The sequence below is a fragment of the Tympanuchus pallidicinctus genome, unplaced genomic scaffold, assembly GCF_026119805.1.
Source record: "Tympanuchus pallidicinctus isolate F22 unplaced genomic scaffold, pur_lepc_1.0 scaffold21, whole genome shotgun sequence".
NCBI lineage: Eukaryota > Metazoa > Chordata > Aves > Galliformes > Phasianidae > Tympanuchus > Tympanuchus pallidicinctus.
Window position 1 is genome coordinate 10269135 of NW_026294733.1, and position 16536 is coordinate 10285670.

At 46.9% G+C, this 16536-nt stretch overlaps 1 protein-coding gene across 2 annotated transcripts in view; it reads left to right on the forward strand.

The window, feature by feature from the left end:
* The window catches only part of FGF18 (fibroblast growth factor 18), a 65538-nt gene that overhangs the window by 36773 nt on the left and 12229 nt on the right, over positions 1-16536 (forward strand). For both annotated transcript variants that reach the window (XM_052684944.1, XM_052684945.1), the window contains one exon: positions 10495-10601. In XM_052684944.1, coding sequence (XP_052540904.1) covers positions 10495-10601 — 107 coding nt within the window. The remainder of the gene's footprint in view (positions 1-10494; positions 10602-16536) is intronic.

Sequence of the window (16536 nt, forward strand, 5' to 3'; positions counted from 1 at the left end):
CCAGGCCATCGATGTGTCCTCAGCCCAGGTGGCTGCGAGCTGCCCAGCACTCAGCCAGTGCCTGTGGTCCTGGGTGGTGGTGACAGCAGTGTTGAGATTGCAGCTAATCACCAAGAAAGCAGCACGGTGAGATGCTAATGTCTTGTGATGGCTTTTGTAGGCATTTTCCAGCATGCTGTGGTGATGGAGCAGAAAGATGACGATGTCTTTTTAATGATCTAAATGAAAAATGAAGCATGCATAGAAAAGCTGAGATGTCCTTGTGTTCTAAGTGACTGTAATCTGTTTCTGATAGCAGGGTACCAAAATAGCCCTTTGATTCTCAGAGGTAATTGTACCTCTTAATTAGCTGAAGGAAAAAAAAACACTGCCTGAGATCTTGCTATATAAATTATAATTAACCCCTTGGCACTGGAAGTTGAGATTTCCTGCCCCCGAGCACAAATGCAGAACGCATTAGCAGCACTTAGCGTCAGGCACTCTCGCCCACCGCAGAGGGGTCAGCTCTCTCCCCAGTGAATGCTGCTGGCATCCAGGAGGAAAATGGCCGGGACACCACGGACACCCGAGGGGAAGCACTAAATGCACCATTTGGAGATGTTTGACCCGCTTCTTTTTTCAGAGCTGCAAATGCCACAGCAGGAAGGACAACACAGACAAACCCAGTGGGGAGATGCGAGCGAGGAGAGGGCCGTTCCCGGCAAGCGTTTTTGTTCGTCGACATGGCTGGGTGGTTCCACTGGAGAATGGCTCTGGGGGCTCCCGCTTCACACACCTCGGGTGAAATAATTGTCTGTTGCCAGACACACTCGGCTGTGCCTGTTGTATGCAGAACGCAGCGGCCACGGGCGACTGGCCACCCACTGTTATCATTCACCAGCATCCTGCTTTTTTGTCTCCTTTTCATTAGTGTCTCTCTGGGGATGAATTTTAACTCTTCCCACTAGAGGTGGACCTGAAGCAGAGCGCCAGGTCGAGGGATGGAGGGTGAGCACCATGGTTGTGCTGGGCTGGCTGGAGGCTGCTCACACCGTGGCTGTGCCTGCCCTGTGCCCTGCCTGCCCTGATGCACACAGATGGTCTTTGTTTCACGCTTTGCTCTGGCCCTCCTTGGGGAGGGCTGTGCCGTGTGGGGCTGTGCCTTGTAGGGCTATCTACTGTCCCTGCCAGGAGCTGGCACCAAAACTCCCTTTCTTTGGTCAGCCGGCTCCTCGGCTCCTTATGGACTCTCAGATGGAGAAACTACTCTCTTCCACCATGTGTCACCTGGAGTGACCGCACTCTGCAGTGGGCTGTTTTTGGGCAGGCTGTTTCCCACAGGCTGTCTGTGGTAGTGTGGCACATCCTTGGGCTCCCATACACCCGTGGCTCAGACAGGGAGGGGTGTCACGGTCCCCAGCAGCATCCCTGAGCTCAGTGGATGGCAGCAGCCATGGGGATGCACTGGCAGGTTTCTTGAGTGGCTTTGTCCTGCCGTGGCAGAGATGAAGGGCAGCTCCACTCCTTGGTGTGGCCATGGAACTGAAGACGTGGCCATGAGGGCTACATTTAAATACTGCAGCTCCTGTACTTACAAATAAAGAGGGATTTTCCTTCTGCATCCTTCATTCTCCTTTAAGACTGTAGGAGAGGACTTGAGACTAACGAGGTGTCCGACTGGGGAGGAGCAATGCAGGCATGGGGTAGGAGTGCTGGAAGGAGGGTTTTTCCTTTGCATTTTTCCTTTGAAAATGTGAAGTTTTTTAAAGTGAATGATGTGCTGATTGAAGAGTTGGCCAAAGAGTCCTCCAAGCTAAACAAGCTGTGTTTGTCTGTGCTAGGACAGGTGTCGGCTGGACACCTCGAGTAGCAGCATGCCATGCACTTCCAGCATTTCACCCAGTGTGCTGAGAGACCGACCCCTGCACAGACCTGCGGGGACCCTCTGGGGTGGGGAGAGGACAGAGGGATCCCCTGTTTCAGACAGAACAGAAATGTGTGTGCGCTGGGTGAAGGACGAGGTCGTGTTCACGCTCGGCTCTGTGCAGTGAGACTTTCTGCAACACGGCGGTATTGGACAAGCGATAAATCAGGGCAGAATTTGGACTTTGATTAAAAGATCCTGCAGGCATCCAGATGAGCTGAGCCTAAACTGAAACATTTGGGAAACACTGAGAAACTTTGGTTGTAAATATGGGACTGAATCTGAGCTTTGCAGATGCTGTGTGTCTCTAGGTAAACTGAAACTGGGATAAGCAACAGTAATATGTATTTTACTCTATCTACGTTGGTTCTTTAAATCCAGAATAACAACAAATAAGCTGTTAGAGACATTGCTTCTTTTCTGCTCTTGTTTGTAACACAGTAGATGAGAACTGGCTGAGTTCTGTACTTGATTTACTCCTTATATTACAGTTCAGCTTGGAATCTCCTTTTATAAATCCAAACACTCGTGCTTTGAATGCAGAATTATATTTGAGCTTTTTAAAGTACATTTATTATACATAAAACTAATTTTACAGTTCTGACAGGTCTTATTTTAATGTCCAGTGCCAGATGCCTTTTGTCCCAGGGGAATCTGGAAAGAAAAAGAAAAAAAGAAAACCATCAAAAAAGCCAACTTTTCAAACTTTTCATGCAGTGAAAAATGCAGTAGGAGACAGGTAAATAGTCTTACTTATGCTGTGCCTCACCCTATGCTGTGAGTAATAGTTAAGGAAAAATATGTTTCCAGAAATAGTTACATGAAACTAAAGGTGTTAAAGGCAGGGTTAATGGCATATCTGATATTTGCTATTTCTGTTGCTGCCACTCTGGGAATAGCTGGAAGGATTGTGCTATTTCTAGTGGGAGAGACCTTTAAAGGGAGCTGATAGAGAGGACTTCCTCTGAGGTATGTCATCCAAGGGCTCTCTTTGGCTGTGGTTGGTTCCAGATGGATGTGCCTTCATGAAAAGGAGGGAAGGGCTCTGTGGCTGGTTGTTCCTTGCCCTCCTCTGTCAGCCTTTACTGAAAATTAATTACAGTCATCTGAGAATGACGACTGTATGCTTCATCTCAAAGAGCATTACGTGGCGAAAGTGAGTGGCAGCAGCACGAGCATAAAAAGTCAGTGTGTTTCTCTGAAATTGAATTCAAATCCATTTGTAACAGCCACTCCCATTTAAAACCTTAAAACATAGAGGAATTTCCCCAGTGTGCCAGAACATTTTTCTGGTAGGTTTTGCTGCTACCTCTGCTCCTCTGGGTTCCAGAGCCACAAGAATCCCACTGAAAATACCGTAGCGTCGTGCAACTTTATTTTGAACATGTTTTTTACTTGTTGGAAGAAGGGAAAGTTACAGTGAGCTTCTTTGAGAAATTGCACAAACATGCTTATATTCCCATCCATAAAATTAATTGTCATTATTTCAGCTCTGCACAGAATAATAAAACCCGCACAGTACACAGAGAACATTACCTATTTCTGTGCCAGACACGGCTGATAATGTTAATTCACATAACTCCACAAATGCCTTCTGCATTTCTCCTCGTTGGCCCCAGTTTGGAGTACTCACAAACACAACAGTGGGACCTGGATGGGGCTCACGTCTGCAGTACGTGCAACCATCATGGTGTTGGCACATGGGAGAGATTTATGTGTTTGGGAGTCCTTGGTATGAGGATATGGTGGTGCTAACATCACACCTAGTTCATTGCTGAGGATGAGCAGCCAACCACCAGGCTGCCCAAGCTTGATGGATGAGTGCTTCAGGGTAAATACGGGCTGTCCTATGCTTCTGGCCACAAGTAAAGGAGCTTTGAAGAAGCAAGAGTACACGGGGTTCCCATCGTTGTCGTTCTCTGCTTATTGTTATTTTTGTGTACATCGGTATTTTTTTTGGGTTCGGCTGAGACTGGAACAAGAGAGTCAAAATAACATCAGCAGAGTTTGTTCTTGTGGTAATTCTAACCCTCTGTGGGACAGGGAAGGTTCACGTTGTTTCCAGACCCAGGAGACTCCAGTGCTTTGGATGCATTTCAGCTGCGCGCTCAGGGCCAGGTTCTGAGGTCCTTGTCTGTTGGTCTTTACTATGTCAGTAGGAGTTTATTCAAATGAGAATGATCAAAGACATCAGGGTTTGGCCCTTTATTTTCATTTTAGGTGCTTTTTCAAGCATAACAGAGCTTCTGAACTTTTTGAGGCTCATCCTTCACTAATTCCAGACTCAGAGCCTGGCAGCTTTTCAAGCAGTTTTCCTGCATCTGTAGAAATACTGTCCACTTGAGCTGTGTTTGGAGACAGCAAGACACCCTGGTGAGATAGAGGAATTTCTGTGCTAACATTTTAAACGTTTCTCTTTCCAGGCCTACGTCTTAGTCATTGCAAGCTTGCAGGTGGTTCAGTTCAGCTCAGAATTTGTTCGCTGCCACTCCCCGCCCAGACGTTTTTAAAGCACACAACCTATTGCCTCCAGTTTTACTGAATCTTGTCTAAATAAGCTTATTCACCATAGCTGAAGCTACTGCCAAAGTATTTTTAGTCTCTTATGTTAGATGCTGCACGAAACATCTGTGAGAGGCCGGGCCTGATTCTCCATTGCTTCGTGCTTTTTTCTTGATTCTACAAATGGGCACAGATGGCTCTGTGTGTAATGCTAACCCTAACCCAAATCCCTGTCTGAATAGTGCAGACGTGGGCTAGCAGCACGATGCTTATGATCTTAATGTTGTCCGCAGCTGTTTTTTGTTTTTATTTCCATTTATTTGTTTATTTGTTTGTTTATTTTTAAGTTGGGTAAAACCTGTAAGACTTATCTCGGTATTTATTCCAGTCTTATGTCAGCTACACTATCAAATAATTTTCATGTATACGGAGTGATTGCAGACCTCAGCGTTCAGTGAATTTTCATTTAAGCTTCTCCCAAGATGAATATCATTTCTAATGGAGTTGGCTTACAGGGATCGTGAATGAAAGCTTTGTCATCCCTCAGTGACCCAAGTGGGCAATCCTGGAAGCAATACTTCTTTGTTTTAGATTCTTGTTCTTTTACCCTTGGTATTGCTGTTCTGGCAGAAGCAATAACCACATAACCTCCTGCAGAGATGAGAGCTCACCTGAGAGGATCCTTGGGGTGCCTGGGGAGCGCCAGTGGCTCCCAGTCATTTCTTGTTGGCTGCTGCTGAACAGGCAGGGGACTTTTTGGGTGGGCATCCCTGAAGGTGAAACTATTGCCACGGTTCAGCTGGCTTAAAGAGCGGATGGTTCATCAGTTTGAGAGTGGTGGTGTAGAACCCGATTATCTTTAGGCTGTCTCTGCCTGTATCCCTCAGGACCAGCTGGGCATAGCAGCATGCCGTGCTCACACAGCTGTCCTGGGCTGGGAGCTCAGGAGGTGTGGCTGGCACCTGTGCGGATGTTTGCACATCTCTTGGCCTCATGTCACGTCGACGTGCCCACTGAACGCTGAGCAGACAACTCGGGGTCCTGGAGATGAAACAGGACATCCTTCTGCTGCCGAATGGTTGTTTGCAATGAAAATGCTTGAAGGCATTTCTGGGAGCCTGAAGCCCTTATCTGCCAGTTCAGAGGTAAAAACCCCAGGAAGCTGCTCTGATGTGCTAGGAAGGGGATTTTAGCCTTGTTTCCTTGCTGAAATTGCTGAGATCCTGCGCTTTGCTCTGGCTCCTGGAGCCCTTTAGGTGAGCAGAAAGCCCTGGGGAGGGTGGAAGATCACACCTCCTTGTCCAAAGCCATGCTTCCATTGCTTTGGCAGTGCAGCCGAAGGCAGAGACCAGACTCTGCAGCCCTGCATGGTCTGTATTGGCACTCAGGGGCTTCCGACGTGTGTGAGGTCCTTTGTGTGAAAGTATTTGCAGGACCAGGTTGCTGCAGTGTAAGTGCCTTTGAGGTCTTTGCTGCGTTATAGATTTTCTTCTGATGTCTCAATTGCAAATATTTAACCTGTCTGGTTCCTGAGAGCTCCCAGTGCTGGCGTGTGCTGCTATGAGAGGGTCGGATCATATCTGCAGTCTTTGCTTTGTTTGCATGCTCTCCTCTGCAGGCCTGAAGGGATGCCATGGGATGTAGTGCTGTGCTGATGCCCCCAGGGGTTTATTTGCCTGAGATCTTGTCCTTCTTGACCGAGCAAGAGGTTGTGGTTGTCCTTGCAAACCTGGGTGCTTACAAGTGCTCAGAAATACCTGGAATGTGGGCCTTGGAGCCTCTGTTACCCCACCTTGCAGTGACCAGGCACCGTTTGGAGGAACATACAAATGAGAAAACAGAAATTACAGATGCACCATGGATTACCTCGCTTGTCAACAGCCTCCAGGCCTTGTTAGACCCTGCAGACTTTACATAATTTTGGCGTTATTCCCTCCTATTACGTCATGAATATAAAGTGGAGACAGGGTCATTCTCTCCGATGTTGTGGTCACATAAAGGATTCTCTTATTTTTTTGCTTGGGGGCAGGCAGCATTTGGAACAAACTTCAACTATTTGAAGCGGGGATGTGCAGAAGAGCCTGCCCTTGGCTGGGGCTCTCCCTGGAAGCACAGCCCTTCAAGAGCATGTCTTACTCTTTCAGAAGAAGAACAGGTCTGCTGTGCTCACAGCCAGAGCTTCTGCAGTAACATCTGTGGGTCATCCAGTCCTTCTGCACCTTCATTGCATTTCCCCTTTGCACCTGGCTGGCACCTAGGAGCTTGTGATAAATGTCATTAAGACACTTCTCAGGTACTTTTTTCTTCTATCCTTCCTTGTGCTTTTCTGGCTCCCATCCTCGTGCTTCCAGGAAATATTTCAAAGATAATTTGGCATATTTTCTGCTACCTTCACATATCTTCATGGCTTTGTGTTTTTTTAGCTGGAAGATAGCTTTTCAGCATATATGTGTAATCCTTTTCACCTAGACATGTGAGGAATTCCAGTCTCTTCCAGTGGGAGTTTTCAGGAAGGTTTAGGTTAAATGGGCCAATAAGGCAAAATCATGTAGCAGAAGATCTTACCCTCTAAAGACATCTTTTTTCTTTCTTTCTCTTTCTCTTTCTTTTTTTTTTCTTTTCCTGGAAAATGTATCAGACTATCTAGCTGTCAAAGAATTTAAACAATAATAGCTGATCTGAAGGCTGGAGCGGAGAGCTTTTGAAAATAAGATTGTAATCTCTCTGCGGAGCACCTGGGGATGGATGGGGCTGGAGGTGCTGTGTGCTGGGGGAGTCTCACTGCCACTGAGGGCCCACGTAAAGTGTGTTTTTCAGGGCTGGGATTCACCCTGACTCATTCTAGTTGTCTGGGTGTGATATTCAGCATCACTGTTTGGGCTCTTGAGAGAATTCAGTGAGAGATGGGCAAATCATGGATGCCTGGGTTAAAAAGGAGAATCTGTAGGGTGGAAACCAGCTGCGTTATGAGCCCTACCCCAAGGCCTGACTGATCTCTCGAGTGGGACAGGAGGAGAAGGAACCCTAAAAATAAGAACATGTTCTCAGCATCTTATGACTCAGCTTTTCCAGAAGTGGGTACCTCTGGGCTGCCTAAGCCCATGCTTCAGCAGCCAGGATTGCAGCAGGGAGCAGACAGCATCTGCTGAGCCTCTGCTCCCTCTTCCTGGACATCAGGGGCTGCTGAGCAGAGCCATGTGAGTGCTTGTATGTCTGTCAGTGATGCTGTAGGTGTTTGTCCATCACTGCTGCTTGGTGCAAGCAGTGGCACTCTGCTGAGGGAGGGGGGGGGGTTGCCGGCATAACCTCTGCCACCCATGGGGAAGGTGAGTTCCATTTAGCTCTAAACTGTAATGTTCTTTTATTAGATCTTTAAACTTTATTTAAATTCTTTATTTAAAAAGGGGGAGGAAGGTATCATATTTTAATTAGCACCGGTGTCAAAGGAGACCCAAATTAATTATTTGAAATCATTCCATCCAGATGGTTTTAATTTTCACAGCAGGGAACCGGCATCTTTTTAAGGTGATATTTTTCAAATTAAAATCAGCTTGGATATTACTCATACTGGCTGCAGTGTGAGGGGATGGGGGGAAGCAAGGCGCGTGCCCCGTGTTTGTTCATCTGAGCCCGGGCACGCGTGCTGTCAGCCCGTGTTGGCTGTGCGCGGGTTGCTGGCCATCTGGCAGCCTGCAGCTCGAGCTCCAGTGGGGAAATGGAGCATTTTATTGACCTTTACTTCTCCTTTGGCTGGATGAAGCCCGTATCTGATATCTGGGGTTGTTCTTAGCAGTTCTAGTAGCAGTGCTGAGGCTTGGATGGATGGGGTTGGCCCTGCAGCTTAGACGTGGTGTTCCCGGAGTGGGGGTTAGCAGAAGGTGGGCAGGTAGTGTGGGTGAACTTGTGTCCTGTTTGTGCCTGAATGCAAGCTGCCGAGCCCTAGCTGGTGTTTGGAAGCCCTATTTATGTTGCTGTGTGGATATGATGTGGAGATCTGCAGGCAGCTCCTTGTAGCTCTGGGTGTTGACCACAGTTCTTGGCCAGTGCTTGGCATCTCACATCTGGATCCTTAGATTTCAGGCTGCTGCTTTCCCCTCTTGCACTGACTGTGAGTTTCTGTCGCTTCCTCATAGAATCACCAAGGTTGGAAAAGACTTCCAAGATTGTCCAGTCCAACCATCCACCAACAACCAATATTTCTCCACTAAACCACGTCTCTTAGTACAAGACAACCTTTCACAGTTACTTCTTTAGAGATAGTCATACTCCTGGCTATTCCCTGATCCATTCCTATGGCACTGCATCTGAGCAGCCTCCCTGAGCAATTTGAAGCGATGACCTTCTCCAAGGTACACACCATTTAGCTCAGTGAAGCCCTGGCATTGATCTGTGGCATGCTCTGCCATCCTGGATTTGTTCATCTTTGTATCCCTACAGTGATGGAATATTTCTGGCCATGTGGCCTTCCTGCCAGAAGTGTGGGTGAGCACTGGTTTGATTCCACCTGGGCATGTGCTGAGACAAAGCATGCAGCTGCTGTTGGTATCCATCCTCCAACCACAGCACCTGCCTGAGAGGCGTGGATAAATGTCCTTATTTACATGTTTGCAAGCTGTGTACTGGTATAATACAGGCATTATCCTACTTGCTGTCAGAAAGAAGTACAGAAACATATTCTTTAAATATCCCCTGTGATAAAGATTTAATGAATATATCTACATAAATGTAAACAGTAACTGGCAAACCCTGAACTTGCATGTGTGACTGGGCTGCAACGGGAGAACTCCGTTTAGGGCCCTCGTGAGTTAAAGGTGTGTGATATTTGCACTGCTGCAGAAGCCAAAAGCTGACTTTACAAGTGGGAAAAATATTAATGTGTTTAAATGAAACAAACTCCTATTTCTATCCCCATGGTAAATCCTTAACGGTGAACATATTTGCTCTTAGAGGGTTTTAAAGTTTGAAATATGAATGCCAAAAAGAATGTGACTTTCTGCAGCGCACATCAAACATTCTTCAGAGTTTGGCAAAAGCTGTGTTTCTACGGTAAGACTCAGTTCTTACAAACGTGAGAATTTCCAGAGCAGGAGCGTGGATTTGCACTTGCTGACACTTACACATTCTTGCATTGTGTTTCCACCATGTCTACTTTCTCCCCTGCATATCGGAGATGGAGCTGAACCAAAATGTCCAGTCTGCATGTTCCTGCCTCTCCAGGGAAATTCTTGGAATCTGAACCTCGAGCATGACTGGAATTTGAGTTTAGATCAGAGTCAGAATGGAACGCTGAATTTGAGCGTGTGTAGGTTTTAGTGATGATGATAGCATGCTATACATCTGTGTGACAGCTTGAATGGCTTCTGCAAATCAAATTGCATCAGGGCAGGTGGTACATACAGATGAAGCAGAAATCTAGCTCCTGCCATGGCTCCTGGAAATGCTGCAACACACTATTTGGCCTTCATAAGACATGCAAAACACAATGACATTGGCCACGTTTCTCCCAGCTGGGCCTGGAATTGCAGGCTCAGCAGAGCTGTACTGCCACAAAGCAATCAGTGACCTCCTGGAAAGACGTCTTGACACTCTCAGGGCTCAGAACACAAACTGCACTGAACTTCTCCCCCACTAGCTGTCGTGAGCACCAGGAGCCTGTGCCTGGGGTGCCTCTGTGAAGTGTTTGGGGGCTGCTGACTGGGGGGAAAGGAATCTCATTCTGTCTGTGCTAATCTTGTATCTTCCATGAGAAAGAAATCCATTCTTTTACCTCCTGCAGTGTGGAGGGCTGCTTCTAGCATTACATTCCTGATGGGGTAGCAAAGACATATAGAGCACAGTTGTGTATGCCTGTTCTGTGCTAAAGAGGCATTAAATCTGAAGCGTCTGACATGGAGAATTGTCAGATTGGCACTTCTAACCAAGACTGAAGCTCAGTCCGTGGGTGGTTATGAGGGTTGTTCCCTTGTAGAGCATCCAAATGTGGTGTGGTTCAAGTGGAGGCAATGGGACAACGCACTGGTGAGCTTTGCACACACTGACTTAACATGACCGCGCTGGTAAATGCTTTTTTTTTCTTCTTCCTTTACAAGCCCAGCTTCTAGTGGAAACAGACACTTTTGGCAGTCAAGTCCGGATCAAAGGGAAGGAGACAGACTTCTACCTTTGCATGAACAGGAAAGGCAAGCTAGTAGGGAAGGTAAGTGTTTCCTACTGATTCTTTTTTAACATGAGTGTTACCTTTAGCAGCCTCCTCAAAGCTGCAGTGATGTGTACAAGCATTGCCTGTCAGCCTCAAATGAAAAGCAGGACTGAGCAAATGTGGCATTTAAAGGCGGTCTGTCCCTTCACCAGGCCTCCCCCATGTCCTTAAAACCAACTTGCAGCCATCCACTGGGATTCTGCGGTGATGTTTTGGATGCATATGGGTTGACACTTTACAGTTGGGTAAATTGAGAAAAGATGTCAATTCTGTATCACAGCATTATGGAATGTGGTCCATATAACTTCATGACTTGATTGAATCCTGCCTGACTTTGGAGTGATGTTAGAAAAAGGGAAGGCAAGAATGTGCTAGGAAGGTTAGCAACATAGGGCTGCTTTCAGTGTTGAGGCAGGTTATAGCATGGCAAAGCTAATACCGAAATCAGATCATCTTATTGGGACAAGGCCTTGTGGTTCTAGCATTGCAGGAATATTTTATTACATTGGATCCCTGCACAATGGAAGCATGTTGGAAATTACAGCATATTTACCCATGTAGCTTAACTTCTTTGCTGAAGTCATATTTTCGTGCATTAACTTGTTTTTGTAGCTTAGGCAGTTCTTCTGAACTGCTGGCGAGGCTGGCTGCTCGCTAACGGGGCAGGAGGTGCTTCAAAGCTAAGACATGGCCAAACACCCCCAAAAGGTCCCTCCTCCACTGCTGCACTGTGTGCTGCCAGGAATTAAAATCTGGCATCTCCGTGGCTGTGAAAAAGGGAAGCTGAGTTTCATTTTGAGTCAACAAAGGCAGAACAGTGAAAGCCACACTCCCAAACAGAAACCAGAAACCAATTGCTCTGATGAAACATTATTTACATTTGTGGTCCCAAGCGTGACACTTGTGGGACAAGTGCCTTCCCCTAGAGGATCGTTTCTGCCACTTTTATTTTCCTCGCAGCACTACAGATGCTTCTTTGGAGGCTGAGCCCGGGTCTTTCAGAGGCAGCACTAGCAGTGGCACCCTGCCTAACCCACTGGAGAGCTGCTTTTGCAAAGCAGGGAGCATCCAGCATGCTGTGGAGACCTGGAAATAGGATGGGCTCCAGGAGGATTGGACCAAAGCAGCCATTTCTCTGTGCTTCCTGCATCTGTGCAGTGTAACTGCCTGCTCTGAATGAGACACCATTGCTTGACTTTGTTCCGTGATAGGACATGGGGAATGATTTTAAGCTGAGACAGAGGAGGATTAGGCTGGATATACAGAGGGTGGTGACACACTGGAACAGGTTGCCCAAGGAGGCTGTGGATGCCCCATCCATGGAGACATTCAGGGCCAGGCTGGATGTGGCTCTGGGCAGCCTGGTCTGCTGTTTGGCGACCCTGCACATATCAGGGGGTTGAAGACAGATGATCATTGTGGTCCTTTTCAACTCAGGCCATTCTATGGCTCTATGACCTTGGACAAAGAAATTTGTTTTTTAACTGGATGTGGATGTATTGGGATGCACACAGATGCTTTTGAAAATTGCACTGCATATAAACCTGGGCATTAATTTCTTTACACCTTAGTTTTCTGTGGTTTTACCTTGTCTTACAAGTGTTCTAAGGATAAATATGTTACTACCTTTGATGTGTTGATAGGACAATAATGGAGACCTTATAAGCATTCTAGTTATACAGGGATAAAGTAAGCATGAAATCTTATAGTTTTTCTGTAACAGACTTTACCCCAGCGTGGGTCAGTGTTGGTACACATTGCCACCCACATCCTTTCCTGGTATGTGCTGAGTGTCCAGAAGCATCCTGGCAGAGTCAGAGGCTGTTTTTCACAATGTATAGTATATTTTGGCAACCTCAGTTGCCCACTGGGCAAGAAGGCAGGACATTTCTTTAGCTTGTCACCTTTCATGCAGCGTAAAGCTTTTGTTTTTTTCTCGATGTGCTTTTTATAACGCGAAGTTGGCAAACAGTCTGTTATTAAAAAAAAAATAAATCTATTCTTGTAAATACGCCATCTGAGCCTTCCCACCCCAGACTGCTGACAAGTTCATAAAGCAGCCGACCTGAGCAGGAGGGGGTGCTGAGCATTGCGCTTGGAAGGAAAATGTTCCAGACGCATTGCCCGTATTAACAGCTTCTCATGAGCAAAAAAGAAAATCATAGCATGTCTTCTTGATACCGAAGAGTGTGGTTTTAATTAGTGCTGTAGTTTCATCTCTTTTTGTGGCAGGAGTTTGGGGGAATGCTTTTTAGACCGAACGCTCTAAACAGTGAGTAAACCCCAAGGATAACACTAGATAAAAGTTACGCCTCGGCTTATACAAATATTTAAGCTCAGTCTGGGGGTGGAGGAGAATGAAACCCATAAACTGATTGTTTCACAGTTGCCCTGCTATGTTCATTTGGCAGCAGAGGAGCCCTGGGATGAAATTGGTTCTTTTTCTCTGCTCATTTCCTATTGCCTTACACTGCATAATCCCTGACAATACCAGCATATGCCATCTGGCTTTGTTCTCCTTTGCAGTCAGCATTTTTTGGATCCCCCCCAGTAGAAAACCTGCTTTGAATTTAGTCCTTTTTGTTTTCCATAATCACCTACAAAGGGCATTAGAGATGGGAGCAGGTTGTTGTTGTTCTCAGATGGAACTTGTGACAAATGTGAGCCAGGCTCGCTCCCCACCTGATCGCATTGCGGGCAAACAGATTCATCCATCAGATTTAGAAGTGCAACCTTTGGCTTTTTTATTTACTTATGGGCACCCATGCCAGCTTCTCTGAGTGGGAGGCCATCTGATGGAGTTTTCTCAAGAGCCACAAACGTATCGTCTTGCTCATTTGTTACCACATGTGTGTTCACAGCCACTGTTGGCCAGAGGGCTTGGAGGTGATGAGGGCAGGCTTTGGATGGTATTTGTTGTCATGGCATGCGATGTGTGAGGCTGCTGGTGTTCCTACACACTGCCTGTGAAACCTGGAGTGGGGCAGGGGTGTGCAGGGAGTGACTTGTCTGTTAAAGGTGACCTGCTCCAGGGGAGGACAAATTGCGTTGTGTTTCTCAGTTGATTCTTGGTGTTATAAAGGGCTGAGAAAGATTCTTTTAATTTATGACTGTTTTTTTTTTTTTTTTACCTGTGGGTATTTGGTGTCTCTATTTTAGCACATGTAGAAATATTAGCTGCTTTTGCACGTATGAGTCTGTAGCAAAAGTCATAAAGTGACTTTTCACTTGGTAGAGGAGCTCAAGATTTGTGATAATTCAGTGTAGGAGAGTTAATGGCCTTTGTGGAGGAGCTCAGAGTTTCTAGCTGTCATTCTCTTGGTGAGCCCTTCTCTGTTTTTTCTTCCTGTCCCAGCTTCTGTTACCTCATGCATTAAAGATAATAGTGTCATTAAGGTGGGGACTGGATGCTTTTCAGAGCTAAGTCTTTTAAAGCAAGAATTAGCAGACCAGGATGTGAGCAGGTGGCCCTTAATTAGCTTGGCCACCTCTAACTGCTTTAGCTGTGCTGCCCTTAGAGCAGATTGGTGCTATCTAGAATTGCACGTCTTTGCAGAGATTTCCTTTCCCTGCTCCTTCCCAATCCTCTCATCAGAGAGTGTTTGAAAGGTCAGGGGTCTGTTTGAAGCTCAAAGTGGATCCGTCGGCACAGGTGCAAGGTTACCAAAGCCCTGCCCCTTCCTTTAGCTGCTGCCCTGATTTCCTCTTGTAACGCACGGACTTCTGGAAGATGGCAGAGCAGATCCTGAGTTGCTGCAGGAGTCAGTACTGTGTGACAGTGCTTACTCTGAAGTGTATCTGAGAACGTAGCCCCAAATGGCCCAAATGTACCTCAGGTACCTTCTGATCCCATAGGGAGAGCTGGCAGGGAATTTCTCCTGGTTCTCTCAGTGTGGAATCACACTCTGCGGTCTGCATGGGCATTGCTCTCTCAATTGTAAGGGAAGGGAAGGAAATAGGCCTGGTTTTCTGGTGACCAAGGCTGGGGGAGGATGAACCTCGGCTTGCTGCAGGGCAGGAATGCAGGAAGAGGGGCAGAACGTGGTAAGAGAGCCGTGTTTGTCAGAGCAGTGCGTAGAAATGGTGAAGGTAATGACTGGAAGGAATCCAAAAGATTTGAGAAGAATGGGGAAAGAGCTAAGCATGTCTTAGATTTGATCCAGAAATTTCTTCAGAAGATGCTCCAAGCAGTCCCACTGATGTTCTTCCATGGTTTACCTTAGCCGGGCTCTGTCTTTTCCAGATCCAACAGCAATATTGTTCCTTGCTCTTTGCTGGTTACGTTCTGAGAACAGCTCCATGTCTCGGTGCTTTGAGCCGCTTGGAGAACTCTCCCAGGAAGGAGAAGCAGGTGGTGGGTGCTGGAGATCAGGGGGGGACAGGCCCTGAGTGCAGAGCCACAGCACGCTCACTTGTCAGCTGGCTGCTGCCCTTCCACGCTACACAGCCGTCATCCAGCCACTGCAAGTCCTTCTTTTGGGGCAGGATGTGGTTATGGAAAAAGTGCCAGAAATAGGCCCAGGGATTAACAAAAGAGGGGCTTTCACAAATATCCTTCCCTGCCAGTTTATTCTGATGAAGGGAAAGTGGAGGGCGGTTGTGAAAAGCATGAGAAAACCCACTGCTTTTTTTCCTAGATGACTGCAATGACCGAGTCTTTCTGGTTGGTGGTTTCCTCAACCCAACATTCAGATAGAAAAGCGCCTTGCGTGCCAGATTTGAAACCAGATGGGAGCAGGAATCCTGCTTGTTTGGATCCTTAGCTCTGTGCTCAGGCTTGGCTCTTCCCACTGCCCTCCACAAAGCCTTGGCATTCAGAGCAGTGGGGCTACTGCCTGTGTGAGGAGTGGTTCTGGCTGCAGGGTCTGGTTCCGTTTTGTGACCATAGGGAGAAGACATTTAGAGCTCTGCAGAAGGTGAGAACCGTGGACTCGTGTCCCCAGAAGCCTCTCCTCATTTATACCACTTCAGTGCCTGCAAAGAATTCAAGCCAGAGTTTATGGGATACTATAAAATGGGCAGTTTCCCACTCAAACCGCATGCTGACATGCACCGTCTCTGTTTGGGTTTTCTTTAAAAATCTTCAGTGACCCCATATACGAACATTCTCAGAAAATCGTTATAAATACTTACACATTGCTTTGGAAAGAGCAATTTAATGAGTTTGGTTTTGTTTCTGCTTTCCCTCTGTTTAATGTGATCAGTGGGAAAGACCTGTTCATGGAAAGGCACGAACCCCCTGGCTGCTCAGGGGGACTGGAGCACTGCTTCAAGCTTGCAGACAGCTAACTCGGGTGCTTTTGGGGACAAGCCTGCCGTTGCTGTGCCCGTAGCCCTGAAACCCTCCTGGCATTCACAGAGCACAGAGGATCACTGCTGAGCTTCTTCCCTCAAAGCCCTGTCCAGCTCCTCTCAGCCTTAAAGAAAGCAGTGCCAGGTGATGTGGCTGTGCCAGGAGCTGGAGGTGACGCAGCTCTGCTGGCTGCACCGATGCTGCTCCCACCATAAGCTGTATCAGAAGTATAAGATCTTCTCTGGTGTGACAACTGCTTTCCAAGCCAATGTATTTCTTAACATTACCAGAAACTTGCTTATACCATATGGCAAGACTCTCTATTTTTGCAGGACAACAAACAAATTGTTGCTAGATGCCAGACTGCTCTGGCAGAGCTTTATCACTGATTCCTGCCAGCAGTAGCCTTTAGGGGATAGTAATGATTTGGGGTTGTTTACATTGCAGCTTTAAAATAGGGGTTTTCTTGAAGCATGTGTGTGTTTAGTCAAGAAAGTTGGCTAAAAAAGCTGTGACAGCATCAAAGAGTGAAGGCGCTTGTTAGGGCCTATCATGCAGACTTGGCCCTTTGTAATACCCCAACCCTATAGGAAAAGGAGCGTTGTCTTACAGGAGCTTGGGGTGGCTCACTGGGAGCCA